Source organism: Eumetopias jubatus, unplaced genomic scaffold (assembly GCF_037043125.1).
Source record: "Eumetopias jubatus isolate StellerSeaLion01/CBP00866 unplaced genomic scaffold, mEumJub1_p1.0 scaffold_15, whole genome shotgun sequence".
NCBI lineage: Eukaryota > Metazoa > Chordata > Mammalia > Carnivora > Otariidae > Eumetopias > Eumetopias jubatus.
In genome coordinates, this window is record NW_028274821.1 from 73,572,359 (window position 1) to 73,587,603 (window position 15,245).

The 15,245-nt window shown below is 39.3% G+C and overlaps 1 protein-coding gene and 1 pseudogene across 1 annotated transcript in view; one reads left to right on the forward strand and one right to left on the reverse strand.

The window, feature by feature from the left end:
* Positions 1 to 15,245, reverse strand: part of SUSD1 (sushi domain containing 1) — a 128,221-nt gene that overhangs the window by 59,494 nt on the left and 53,482 nt on the right. Inside the window, exons 12-13 of the mRNA XM_088018819.1 lie at positions 4,016 to 4,125; positions 1,112 to 1,304 (exon numbers count right to left, since the gene is read on the reverse strand). Of these exons, the coding sequence (XP_087874945.1) occupies positions 1,112 to 1,304; positions 4,016 to 4,125 (303 nt within the window). The remainder of the gene's footprint in view (positions 1 to 1,111; positions 1,305 to 4,015; positions 4,126 to 15,245) is intronic.
* On the forward strand, positions 12,172 to 12,242 carry LOC114213602 (U4 spliceosomal RNA; annotated as a pseudogene).

A 15,245-nucleotide genomic window follows, 5' to 3' on the forward strand; every position in this document is an offset into this window, starting at 1 on the left:
ATATATTTTGGATACTAACCCAAAGAGGGCACTTTAGACAGTGCCTGGCACATACTTAGTACTCAATAAACATAGCTATTATTGTCATCATCATTACTATGTGCTGGAAACTATTCTAAACATTTTACTTGTATTATGTCATGTAAAGATCAGTCAGAAGGTAACTGAGGCCCAGGAGCCAAGAAGAACATAGCTAATTTGTTGGCTTTTTTTAAAAAAGGGAGGTGAAGTTCACACAACATAAAATTAACCACTTTTGAGTGTATACTTTAGTGACGTTTCTTAAGTTCACAGTGTTGGGCAAACATCACATAATTCTGCTTTTCTTTTCTCAGAACAATGGTGACTACGGGAGAGAAGCATCAGGAAGACAGGAGCAGGACCTAACCTACTCAACTGCCTTCCCTCAAAGGTGGCAGCCCCTCCACCTGGTTGCCCATAAATTTGTCTGTTAAACCCAGTGGATTAGAGAACAAAAAAATTCTATGTCCCTTCCTACTAGAGAGAGCTGTGGAGTTGACACAGCTGGCCTCTAGCTGGCTTCTTCACAAGGCCAGATGGCCTTTCTAGAAGTCTGACCTTCAGGAGGCCACTGTTCTCTATGTCAGGTTCATGTGCTCAGACATGTTCCAGTCATAAGGCCTCTTTGTCGCAACCAGTGCCAGCACAGTGCGGCTCACATTACTGATCTCCAGGAATTTGGTTCTAGTTGTTCATAATGACTACCCTGGGGGCTCAGCAATCTTAAACCTGGGGTAAGAGATAGGAAGCCTTACAGTATTTTCAATCCATCACTATCAGGAAGCCCTAAATAAAACAGTCCATTCTTGGTCTCTACCCGCTATGAGCCAGAACCCCTGTGGGGAAGGGGACAGGTGGTAAAATTCAGGCACCCTGAAGCCCAGAAAAAAGTTGGTAGTCATTAGAACTAAAACACACACACACACACACACACACACACACACACACAAAACCCAATGTCTTAAAAAAAAAAAAAAACTAGAACACAAGTCTCTTGACTCCCAGATGAGCATTCTTTATGCTCCCCCACCTTGTGCAATTCACATATTTCACATGTCCTGAGACACAAAACAGGGACACGTACACCCACCTGCTGGTGCGGTTGTCATCATTATTTGCACTGAGTGCTGCTCAGAAGATCCCAGGAGAGTGACATTCACTGTGTAATCAGTTGCTGGGTACAGGTCTAAACATACCACTGGAGCTTGTTCCCTTGTTGTAAAGTTAAATGATGTTGCATGATAAAAATTATTCAGGTACCACCTTTGGCCCAGAACTTTAAACTGTCATGAGATTAAAAGAAAGGGTTGCATTAAATTTTCTGTTGGCTTGCAGATATCTAGACTATAAGCAAAACAGAGATAAAGCAAGAAGGTTCATTCTGTTAGAATTATTTTTAATACAATAGCAAGCTAAACTGGGGATGGACTTTACAAACCTACCCTCCCTATCCTATTCAACGTCCCCCTCCACCAGCTACAGGACAAAGCTTAAAATGCATAACTGCATCTCAAATGAACAAAATGTAGGCTATTCTAAGATAACGATGTCCTGCCAGGTAAAGAAGATGGCACTGGAGCTATTGGGCAAATCCTTTTAATTTCTTTTCATTCATAAAGAATCCACTGATAAGCCTCATGAAACAGAATTTTTGAACTTTATGAGGATTCCTCCCAATTATGCATTTAAAGCAACTGTGCAAGGGTACTTCACTTGGTCCTTCCTATTAGAGCTCTGGTAAAAGAGTTTTTGGTCCATGGATTCATCATGCACACTGTTAGCCTTTAATACTCTATCCATTGCCAAACCAAGATGCATGTATAATATAGGGACTTAATAAGGGAAAAAATATGTGAAGGTCCCAGAAGTAATACACTCAACCCCTGATCGATCTGTGTGCTACAGCTGGGCATTTTGTGTTTAGCGTTTCCTTCGATGCTCATGTCATTGGCTATGACCACCCTCCATCCTTCCTCATCACTGCCATTCTTCCACAGTCATCCAAGACCCTGACACCTGGCTCATTGGGAGTTTCCCCTCTCCCCCAATTCCTAGCATTCTCTTGGGTAACCTAAACGTCCTTACAGACAAGCCATCAAGACTTGGCCTCAGAGATCCTTGAGCTCAACTATGAAGTTCCTCTGCTCCACTTTAGCTACTCATATCCACGGCCACATCCCAGGATGCGTCATCCTCAGAGCTGCTCCAAGATCTCACAATCTCCTATCCCTCTGGTCCACTCATCCATTATGCCTGATCTCTCTCAAAAAACCCCTAAAATGTCCTCATTCGAGATCTTCTACCCATATTCTACCACCCCCATCCTCGTCTTCCCAAGCTCTCTCAGGTACCCTATCACTTCAATTATTCTCTTGCCTGAGACCCTCAATGCCCTTAACCCTCTGTTCTCAATTTCACCCATTCTAGAAAACCCGAAACACACTGGGTCAATCCAGATATTCGGCTTCACCAGTTCTACATTTAGGCTGCTGCCATCTGCTGGAAAAGACCTCACAACTAGGTAGCCTGCGTTTCTACAAACTTAGTCTCATCCTAAACTCCACGCGGTTTAGTCTACAAACAAAAAATAACTTTCTGGTTACAAACACGGTATGCACAAATTTACTGTAAAGTTATTTTATTTAAAAATATACTGTTCATATGTGTTTTAGAGATTATATATATATTACCTACAAGTCCTGGCTCTACAACTTAACTGCATGACACACATATATATATTTATCCTCTTTTGCAAACTGCCTCTGAATATTCACGTTTTACAATGGATCTGTTAAGAGTATTTTACATGTTACTTAATGAATCTTTAACATTAAAAAACAACTTCTTTTCCCAACTTAACTGTTTAATCATTTTAGTGTAAATGCAAAGAATCATTTATTTTCTCAACGAAGTAGATAACCAATTGTCCCAGGACCATTTATTTTCACACCAATTTTTAAAAAATCATCTAAACTTTATCTGGGTACCTGAATATGTTTCTAGCCCCTGTGTTCCTTCTAAATATGAAAATTTGAATATTTGGCTCACCTGCTGAAAATCCTTCAGTGGCTCCACAGAGACATTAAAAATAAGATTGAAACTCAAAATTATAGGGCTCTTCATGATCTAGTCACTGCTCAGGTTTTTGCCTCATCTCTTCCTATTCTCCCTTGCTTTCTTTGTTCCTAAGAGAACCATGTTCCCTAATATTCAAGATGCTTCTTTACTTGCCCACAGTGCTCTTCTTCACCTTCACCTAACACCTTTGATCTGGTTGAGTCCCACTCATTCTCTATGATTTAGCACAGTCTTTGCTTCTTGTTAAAAACAAACAAACAAAAAACAAAACCCTACCTGGACATACACACATGCACACAATCCCCCATTTATTTACCTTTTATCAAAGCACTCATTATACCACACTGTCGTTTACTTGTGTATTTACATTAGTGTGAATTGAAAGTTATAGGTCCTGATACATGATATTCTTTTGGCAAATGGCTAATGAGTGAATGAATGAATTTTAATACTTAGTCTACTCTGCCAGAAGATTTGCAAGGCACTAAAAGTGACACAAAATAACGAATCTCAGTTCCTACCTGAATTTACCATTTTACTTGAGAAGTGTGATTTTTAAAAAGTCAAGTTAAATGAGGACCAATAGCCATATAATGAGTTTCTTAACAATCTACAAGCCAGTGTGAATTTGATGACAGAATAAGCTGCAATTATAAAATGCACTAAAACAAAATATAATACATCCGTGTGAAATACCAGACAGGGAAACCGATAGCAAGTCACCCACTAGAGTGTCTTCCTCCAACTTAGTCCCCCACTTGGCACCCATCTCGCATCCAACTCTAGAGACAAAAATCAAACTGTCTAGAAGTTCATTCCATTAGTGTTTTTAAGTACTTTGGATCCTCACTTGGGAGAGCCCTCAAATTTTTAAGTGATGCAATACATTGACATATAACATGAGAGATCTTCTTACTTGGTACATTTGTTCTGATCCAAGTTTCCTAGGGTGCCTCTTCAGTTTCAAACAAGCTTCACTGAATACTGAAATATTGAAAATTCCATCATCTTCTAAGAGATCATCTTCTAAAAGATAAAACATATGGAAAAGTTGCACGTCTTAGCAAAACATATCTTGGCTAAGTACAATTGAAACTCTGACGTCTTACAAGAGCCAACAGGGTGTTTAACAGCAAGAGCATCCCATCTGCCTACAAGTCCTGGCTCTAGAACTTAACTGCATGACCTCAGCTAAGTCACTTAACCCCTCCAATCCTCAGTGTCCTTCTCTGTGAAATCAAGTAATCCGGTTTGCTTTTCTTATATCACAGGCTACTGAGAGAATCAGATAAAATAATTCATATTTAAAAATCACCATAAACTAGGGGCACCTGGGTGGCTCAGTCAGTTAAGCATCTGCCTACAGCTCAGGTGATGATCCCAGGGTCCTGGGTTCGAGCCCCACATCAGGCTCCCTGCTCGGGGAGGGGGTAGGGAGCCTGCTTTTCCCTCTCCCTCCTGCTCATGCTCTCTCTCGCTATCTCTCTCTCTCAAATAAATAAATAAAATCTTTTTTAAAAAATCACCATAAGGGGCGCCTGGGTGGCTCAGTCATTAAGCGTCTACCTGCAGCTCAGGTCATGATCCCAGGGTCCTGGGATCGAGCCCCATGTCAGGCTCCCTGCTCCGCGGGAAGCCTGCTTCTCCCTCTCCCACTCTCCCTGCTTGTGTTCGCTCTCACACTCTCTCTCTCTGTCAAATAAATAAATTAAATCTTTAAAAAAAAATCACCATAAACTAATAAAGCTGTGATATTTTTAGAAAGTTCATCTTATCACCTGGATAGTCCATACATTAAATGTCCTGAAGGTAAGCATGTCAACATCTATAAAGTCTGAGCATAAGGAAAAGGTGAATGAAAGTCAGAGACCATGGATCAGAACTCTCAGAGTGGGTGGTGTTTCTAACCTAGAAGATGAACAGAGAGGAGATGTTCGCTTCACAGCAGACAGTATTTCAAGAGGTACTCAGGTAAGGACGAAGGCAGTAAAATAATCAGAGAGGAGACTTATTTCAACAACTGGATTTAAAAAAAAAAAGGCCATTTCATTCCTCCTGCAGTCTAATTTATTCCTTCCATGGTCTATTTTCTTCATGTAGTCATGAAGAAAGAAGAGGTTTGTTACTAATGAGTAAAAAATTCCCAGAGTGTCCGGGAATACCACAGCTAATTTTCAAGGAAGAGAAACTTTCCTAACAAGCCAGTACATTTTCTGCAAATGAGAAAAAGTTTAAACATCTATCAGAGAGAAATTTTTTATAACTACCTAGAAAACTACATTTCTCCCATGGGAGCCTGCTCCCTAAGAAGGAAGAAGAACAAATTATTCTATTCAAAATCAAAACTGCCCACAGCATATTACATGTCACTCACACATGCTACACGAGGCAATTAGCTGGGGGAAAACATTCTGGCTATAATTGGAAAATATAAAAATATGGTTACGAGAGAAAACTTGAGGACCTATCACATGCATTCCCCTTTATCTTCACAGCTTTTAAAGATTTCATAAAGACATCAGAAATGAAAATTGCTGTGTTTGCATATGATTTTGAGGGACACCAAATATATGTATGTAAGAAATACCACATGCAGGATGTCTGTTCACAAACAGAACATAAAGCAGAAATACTGTCTGCACAGCTCCCATCTCAGTACGACTGGCTCACTCACAGCCACGGACGGGAGTCTGAACTCAGGGGAAGATGGGGATGTGAACAAAAGCATCTGGTTCCCACTTCCCACCCCTAATCCTGACAGAAGTGGCGGAGAATAGGAAAAAGGGGTCACAATTTGCATCTGGGTTGGAAGGAAGGGTTGGTTGATATACACAAGGCATCAACATGAAGACGTTTCTGCTTAGCACCGTGTGGAGGAGACCAGACAAAAGAAAAGACGCTGAGAGCTACAATGTACAAAGTGCCCCCAAGCAAAGGAGGCTGGTCTCAATGTCTTCAAGGAAGGAACTGTGGACGGACTGGGGCCCACAAGGTGGGGGCTAGAAGCGAGGAGGGCAACAGGACAAATAAGTGATGGATGCTCCATCTGGAACAATTTAGCCTGGTCGTTCCTGATCCTGCCTGCACATCAGAATCACCCAGACACAGCAGATCTGAGGTACGAACACACATCTGTATTTTGTTTTACCCTGGCTGCCTATATTTTGACAGGCAGCCAGGGTAAAAACCATATATACTACTATGACTACTACTGCTAGTAATAATAATAATTATAGTACCTCCTTAGCATACTAGAGATCAGTAACATGGAAGGACTTCTATGGGGAGGTCTAGAGACCTGGAGGTTCCACCTGACAGAGAGCCTGGGTGGGCAGAAGGAGGGACTTGGTTCTCTCCTGCCTCTGTAGACCATAGCATCATAATGAAGTCCGACAACACAATGCTGACGGAGAGCAACAGTTTCACCAATCAAGACAGCCAAGTGCTGAGGGGCACCTAGGTGGCCCAGTCAGTTAAGCGTGGGACTCTTGGTTTCAGCTCGGGTCATGATCTCATGGGTGGTAAGATCCAGCACCACCACCCTCACCCCTCCAACCTTTACCCCTCCCCCACCCCCACAGGTTCTGTGCGCAGTGGCAAGTCTGCTTGAAGATTCTCTCCCTCTGCCCCTGCCCCCTTCCCTCTCGCTCTCTCTCAAATAAGTAAATCTTAAAAAAAAAAATAGCAAAAATGCTCAGAAATAGGGGCGCCTCGGTGGGTCAGTCAGTTAAGAGTCTGACTCTTGGATCTCAGCTCAGGTCTTGATCTCAGGGTCATAAGTTCAAGCCCCATGTTGGGCTCCACACTGGGTGTGGAACCTACTTTAAAAAAAAAAAAAGTGCTCAGGTGCCTGGGTGGCTCAGTTGGTTGGGCGACTGCCTTCGGCTCAGGTCATGATCCTGGAGTCCCGGGATCGAGTCCCGCATCGGGCTCCCTGCTCAGCGGGGAGTCTGCTTCTCCCTCTGACCCTCTTCCCTCTCGTGCTCTCTCTCATTCTCTCTCTCTCAAATAAATAAATAAAATCTTTAAAAAAAAAAAAGTGCTCAGAAATAAAGCTCAGGGCATTGGCTTTCTCACAGCTAGCTGCTCCAGCTAGGGACGCTGGATTATCCAACCAGCAATAAATCTTTCAAGATGAGATCTGAGATAAGCACATTAATATTATCCAATAAAAAGTAAGATCAAAGAGAATGTCATCCATTTTATTACAAAAGAAATATCAAACCTAGATAAAACTTTTATCTTCTAACAATAAGTAATCCAGAAGCAAAAAAACAACAACATGAAAATGATTCTATGAAATGATTCTACAAAGAAGATGTGCTTAAGAGGCAAAGAATGAATGTTCTTTTGGAAAAAAAATATTGAGCAGACTAATAGTAAAATTAGGCAACATCTTTTTTGTATTTCCAGTAAAAAATTTTAAAGATGGATTAAAACAGATAAAGGATGAGTTAATAAGAGAATGCATGAGGGGCGCCTGGGTGGCTCAGTCATTAAGCGTCTGCCTTCGGCTCAGGTCATGATCCTGGGGTCCTGGGATCATGCCCCACATCAGGCTCCCTGCTCAGGGGGAAGCCTGCTTCTCCCTCTCCCACTCCCCCTGCTTGTGTTTCCTCTCCCGCTGTGTCTCTCTGTGTCAAATAAATAAAATCTTAAAAAAAAAAGAAAAAGAGAATGCATGAGAGGAAACTGGTTGAGAGAGGCAGAAATAAAAAGGGAACTAGATGAGGGGCGCCTGGCTGGTTCAGTCAGTAAAGCATGTGACTCTTGATCCTGGGGAAATGAGTTCAAGCCCCACACTGGGTGTAGAGCTTTAAAAAAAAAAAAAGGAACTAGATGAGACAAGGAAATACAAGTCCAACAACAAAATATAACATGCATTAGAAATAGTGAAGACCGGGGGCACCTGGGTGGCTCAGTCGTTAAGCGTCTGCCTTCGGCTCAGGTCATGATCTGGGATGACCTAATCATGGTCCCAGGGTCCTGGGATCGAGCCCCGCATCAGGCTCCCTGTTCTGCGGAGAGCCTGCTTCTCCCTCTCCCACTCCCCCTGCTTGTGTTCCCTCTCTCGCTGTGTCTCTCTCTGTCAAATAAATAAAATCTTTTAAAAAAAAAGGAAAGAAAGAAAGAAATAGTGAAGACCAGAAAAGTTGATGTACATATGCATAAATGTCTGTACAGAATAAACCTGCTGTGCTCTCACAGAAGACAGAGGTAAAAGGCAAGGATATAACAAGGGAGAGAGTGAAGACCAGTGCAGACAAACAAGGAATTCCATATAGGGAGCATTTGATCAGCCAAAATACCAAATGAAAAAAAAAAGCAATAATCAGAGATTTCATGAAAGAAACTATTTCTAATGTGTAAATGTGATGTGGGAAACAAAAGCAAAAGAAAGAATCAAGTTTCCTTACTGCCTAGAGACCACTGACAAGTCCTTGAAATAGGTGGAGTGACCTTCCTCTGGGAGCTCAGCTGCCTGGATGTTGACACTTTGCTAGGGGCAAACAAAAGGCAATCTTAGCCCAACCGCCCCCCACCCCCATCCTGTGAGTCTACTAGAACATACACATTCCTTTGGAAACTTCCTTTATCTCTACCCCACCACGATACATGTGAGCAATCATCCTCCAAGCATATGGCCCACTGATACACATCTGAAGGGTCTCATGACTAAGGGTTTACTAGATAGTAATAAATGACCTTCTCCTAACAATAACTAGTTCCCTCAGGATCCTGGAAACCTTGTTTCCAAAACACCTTGAAGGCTTGTGCTGTCCCTAACCCCCTACCAACTTGAAAGTATATAATAAGTCACCCGTCACAACCCCAATGCAGCACTTTCTGCCCACAGGTCCTGTCCCGTGCAATAAAACCACCATTGGCTCCATACCCCACCACTTCAAACTACATCAAATGAACCAAAATCTGAAGATCCAAAAACCTTCAGAGTACTAGGAAAACTTAGTGAAAAACAGTAACATTTATATCACGCCTGATTAGTTTTCATGAGGGAAGGGATTTTTCTGTCTCATTCACTACTGAATTCCCAATGCCTAAAATAATGTCAAACACACAAGTGGTCAATAAACACCATGTGCATGAATAAATAATTAGTCCTGAATTTCACACATAAAGAAAGCCTCTGTGATATCAAGTCTTAAAAATCAGATTATCTATAATAGGATTTTTTCTAAAAAATCACACCCTCTTCAAATTCTCTTTCAAAACTTTAAATTCCCAAAATCAATGTGAAATGCCTCTAGAATTCTACCAAAAGAAGTTATGGACCAAGGATTTTATCTTCAATTGAGCTCTTATTTCGTCATGAAGACAGCGAAAAGACATTCTCACATAATCATGGGCTCAGAAAGTATCCCATTCCTTGGTAAGAAGATAGAAATCTTTGTGCAGTGAAATAAAAATGGAGAAAAAAATAGAGAAACTTTGGTATGAAAGGACTGGTAGTAAGCACTGAAACTGTTAAAATATATACCTGTTTAAATAAGTGTTATAAATATTGCTCTAAATCAATATAAAGATGAATTCTTTAAAGAGGCAATTTACAAGTTAAAAAATAATTAAAAATAAGAAGCTGGCAATAAAATGCTGTATTAAGCCAATAACATAAAGGAAGCAAGAGGGGAAGGAAAAAAGAAGTAGAGAATACTAACTTCTTTATCTTATTCAGGAAGAAGTTAACATTATTTCAGTCTGAACACCAGTACTCAGAAATACACATTCAAATAGGATTTTGTTTTTTAATGTGTAATATAAAATAAAAATATCTATACTGTTTGAATCACTGAAAAAGAAAATCTGTATAGCAAAAAGGTAGAAAACAATGGACACAGCAAGCAACATTAGAAAAAAACAAGATGACAGAAGAAAGGAAAATCATAAAGAACACTAAATGTAAATTTCTTATCTACCTCAAAACAAAACTTTTCTCAAAACGGTTCACAATATATGCTGCCTCCTGGAGTACAACTACAGCAATGTTACTGAGATAGATTTTAAGAACAAGTGTTTAGGCGTGGAGGAGACGGGGGAGACAGGTGAAGGGGATTAAAAGTCCACTTATCCTGATGAGCTCTGAGTCATGTAGAGAATGGCTGAATCACTATATTGTACACCTGAAACTGATAGAACACTGTGTTAACTACACTGAAATTAAAATTTTTTTAATTTAAAAAAGAACAAAAGTGGGCAAAGGCATATTATGCAAATAGATGTACAAAGAAATCAAGAGAATCAATATTGCTATCAAACTATAATTCAAGGCAAAAAAATTTTAAATAAGATAAAGTGAGCCATTTGTTACTAATGAAAGTCAGAATCTACAGTAAGACATCAGTCATGAACATAAATATTGTTAACTCAAAATGTGTGAATCCAAACAATTAGAATTTCTGAGAGAAATTGAGAAAAATGGCAATCCAAGTATCTACAAACCACCACCACCAACAAAAAACAGAAGTCCGGAATACCTTTATTAATAGAGTTGACTGAAGACTAGATCTTACTCTACTCACAAGCAAACATACTACCTTATTATCGCAAAACTTTCCCAAATAATAAGCCCCAAGAAAATAACAATAAATCCCCTCAAAAATACCAAAATGTAATAAAACTAGAAATTAACAACAAAGTTAAATGTTAAAAAAAAAAGAAAACCTACCATTTGTATAATTTACTTATAATTAATCCTTCAATCAATGGGGAAATCAAATAGAAATTATGTAATGCCTTTTTTTTTAAGATTTTATTTATTTATTTGACAGAGAGAGACACAGCAAGAGAGGGAACACAAGCAGGGGGAGTGGGAGAGGGAGAAGCAGGCTCCCTGCCTGATGCGGGGCTCGATCCCAGGGCCCCGGGATCATGACCTGAGCTGAAGGCAGACGCTTAACGACTGAGCCACCCAGGCACCCCAAATTATGTAATGCTTTGAAAGTAAACATAAAGAGAACATATATTAACACACTCATAAATAATTCTTCAATCAAAGAGAAAATCAGAAGGACAATTATATCATGCCTTAAAAGTAGGGATAAAGAGAGTATGTATCAATGCCTAAGGAATTCTGCCAATGCTCAAGTCCAAAAACATTAAAGACTTTTATTATTAAACAGAAAAGAATGGAAATGAGTTGAATTATGCATTCAACTCAAAAATTTAGTAATAGAATATAACCAACTTAAGAGAATCAAGGAGAAAAAAAGTAATAAAACTAAGGGGAGAAATTAATGAGATAGAAAAAAAAAACCCACTTAAAAACCCAAGAGTTTATTCTTTGGGGAAGGAAACAGTAATAAAACAGAAAACTCAAGCTAAGCTAATCAATTTTTTAAGAGAGAGAAAACCAAACTTAGGAATCAGAATAACCTGAGGTTATATAACCTGTAACCCCAGAGCAGTTGTAAACAAATATTCCATATGACATTCTGCTGATACATTTAAAATCCCATCCAAGGGTACCTGGGTGGCTCAGTCGTTAAGTGTCTGTCTTCAGCTCAGGTCATGATCTCAGGGTCCTGGGATCGAGACCCACATTGGGCTCCCTGCTCGGCGGGAAACCTGCTTCTCCCTCTCCCACTCCCCCTGCTTGTGTTCCCTCTCTCGCTGTGTCTCTCTCTGTCAAATAAAATCTTTAAAAAAATAAAATGAAATAAAATCCCAACCAAATGGACACTTTTTTAGGAAAATACAAGCTATAAAAATTGACTGAAGAAAATGTAGGAAACAAACAAATCAAAAGAAAATCACAGAAGAAATTAACAAAGTTATCAAAGAATTATCTCCCAAAAGGGGTGAAACTTAATGATCCTGCGAGTAAATGTGTTCAACTTTAAAAGGAAGGCAATAATTCCAAAGTGATACAAACTTTTCCAGAGCATAAAAAACTATGGAAAACTTCCCAATTCATTTTAAGAGAACTAGTGTAAAGCTTAAATGATATTAAATTGCCAAATGTACAGGCTCTAGAGGAAGAGAATGGCCAATCTTTACACCAGTGCACATATAAACAGAAAAGATAAAACTTAAGTACATACTGAATAAATGTAGAGCTTTGTGCAGTGGCAGTATCGTAGCCAATGAGGTTTATCCGAGGCGCGATTATTGCTAACTGAATAAATGTAGAAACGTGCTTTGTTCCCAGCTGGAATGGCTCCACATAAACCCCAGTTCTTACTAAATTAACTTCCAAATTTAATCCAATTCCACTTAAAATTTCAGAGAGAGGAAAGAGCTCTGGAGACATTTAACAACTCAGCCATGGTCACCTAACTCTTCAACGCAGAGTTAAGATGCAAAACCAGGTCTGTCTGACCCCAAAGACCATCATCCTTTTCCTGGGGTGGGGTGGGGGGGCAGATTACCTTGCAGAGGTAACTGGATATTAGTAAAAACAGCTGACACTGAACAGCAAGCTGTTATTCTGACTGAATAATGACACATGAAGTTTAAAGTCTTTTAAAAAGACATATTCCCCAGAAAAACTACAAAATGAACCACAAACAAGTAACAAAATGACAATAAATACATATCTCTCAATAATTACTTTGAATGTAAATGGACTAAGCTCCAAACAAAAGAGAGGGTGTCAGAATGGATTAAAAAACAAGACCTATCTATATGCTGCCTACAAGAGATCCATTTCAGACCTATAGAAAGTGAGGGGATAGAGAAACATCTATCATGCAAATGGATGTCAAAAGAAAGCTGAAGTAGCAATACTTATACGTGACAGAATAGACCATTTTTTAAGATTTATTTATTTATTTTAGAGTGAGAGAGAGAAGGTGAAAGAGCACATGAACAGGGCAATAGGCAGAGGGAGAGAATCCCAAGCAGACTCCCCACTGAGTGCGGATCCCAACACAGGGCTCTTTCCCACGACCCCGAGATCATGACCTGAGCTGAACTTAAGAGTCAGATGCTCAACTGACTGAGCCACCCAGGTGCCCCAGGACAAAACAGACTTTAAAGCAAAAACTGTAATAAGAGACAAAGAAGGACACCATATAATAATAAAATGGACAATCCAACAAGACAATAAAACAATTATAAATATTTATGTACTCAACATGGGATCACCAAATACAGAAAGCAATTAATAACAAACATAAAGGAACTAATCAATAGTAACACAATAACAGTAGGGGACTTTATCATCCCCCTTACATCAATGGACAGATCATCCATGCAGAAAATCAACAAAGAAATAGTGGCTTTGAATGACACACTGGAACAGATGGATTTAACAGATATATTCAGAACATTCTATCCTAAAACAACAGAGTACACATTCTTTGCACACAGAACATTCTCCAGAACAGACCACATATTAGGCCATGAAACAAGTCTCAACAAATTCAAAAAGATCAAAGTCATACTATGCATCTTTTCTGACCACAACACTTTGAAACTGAAGTCAATCACAAGAAAAAATCTGGAAAGACCACAAATACAATGGAGGTTAAATAACATGCTACTACACAATGAATAGGTCAACCAAGAAATCAAAGAAGAAATAAAGAATTACATGAAAATAAATGAAAATGAAAACACAACAATCCAAAATCTTTGGGGTGCAGCAAAAATGATTTTTTTTTAAAGATTTTATTTATTTGAGAGAGAGAGAGCACAGAGGGAAAGTGAGAGGGAGAAGCAGACTCCCCGCTGAGCAGAGAGCCTGATGCGGGGCTTGATCCCAGGACCCTGATATCATAACCTGAGTCAAAGGCAGATGCTTAACAAACTAAGCCAGCTGGGCACCCCAACAAAAATGACTCTAAGAGGGAAGTTTAGGGCAGTACAGACATACCTCAAGAAGCAAATAAATCTCACATAAAAACCTAACCTTACACCTAAAGGAACAAAAAAAGGGAACAAACAAAACCTAAACCCAGCAAAAGGAAGGAAATAATAAAGATTAGAGTAGAAATAAATTATATAGAAACCAAAAAATAATAGGACAGATTAATGAAGCCAGGAACTGGTTCTTTGAAAAGATCAATAAAACTGATAAATTTCTAGCCAGACTCAGGAAAAGAAAAAGAGAGAGGAGAAACAACACATCACAAATGAGAGGGGAAAAATAACAACCAACCAAATAACAACCAACACCACAGAAATACAAACGGTTGGAAGAGATTATGAAAACTCTACACCAATAAACTGGACAACCTAGAAGAAATGGATAAATTCCTAGAAACATATAATCTACCAAAACTGAAGTAGGAAGAAACAGAAAATTTGACCAGACCAATAACCAGCCAAGAAATTTAATCAGTAATAAAAAACTCCTAACAAATAAAAGTCCAGGACCAGATGGCTTCACAGGCAAATTCTACCAAACATTTAAAGAATTCATATCTATTCTCTCAAACTACTCCAAAAAACAGAAGAGGAAGGAAAACTTCCAAATTCATTCTATGAGGCCAGTATCATTCTGATACCAAAGCAAGATAAAGACACCACAAAATAAAGAGAACTACAGGCCAATATCTCTGATGACTATAAATGCAAAAATCCTCAACAAAATACTAGCAAACTAAATCCAAGAATACATTAAAATAATCATTCACCACGATCAAGTGGGATTCATTCCCAGGATGCAGGCATGGTTCAATTTTCACAAATCAATCAATATGATACAAGAAAGGATGAGAACCATATGATCATTTCAATAGATACAGAAAAAGCATTTGACAAATACAATATCCATTCATGATAAAAAACCTCAACAAAAGTCTAGAGGGAACATACCTCAACATAATAAAGGTCTTATCTGGAAAACCCACAGCTAACATCATACTTGATGGGGGAAAACTGAGAGCTTTTCTCCTAAGCTCAAGAATAAGACATGGATGTCAACTCTTGCCACTTTTATTCAACATAGTACCAGAAGTCCTAGCCACTGCAATCAGACAAAAAAAAGAAATAAAAGGCATCCACATTGATAAGGAAGAAGCAAACTTTTACTATTTGCAGATGACATGATACTATATATATAGAAAATCCTAGGGGGCTCATCCTAGGGGGCTCCTGGGTGGCTCAGTTGTTAAGCGTCTGCCTTCCACTCAGGTCATGGTCCCGGGGTCCTGGGATCGAGCCCTGCATCAGGCTCCCTACTC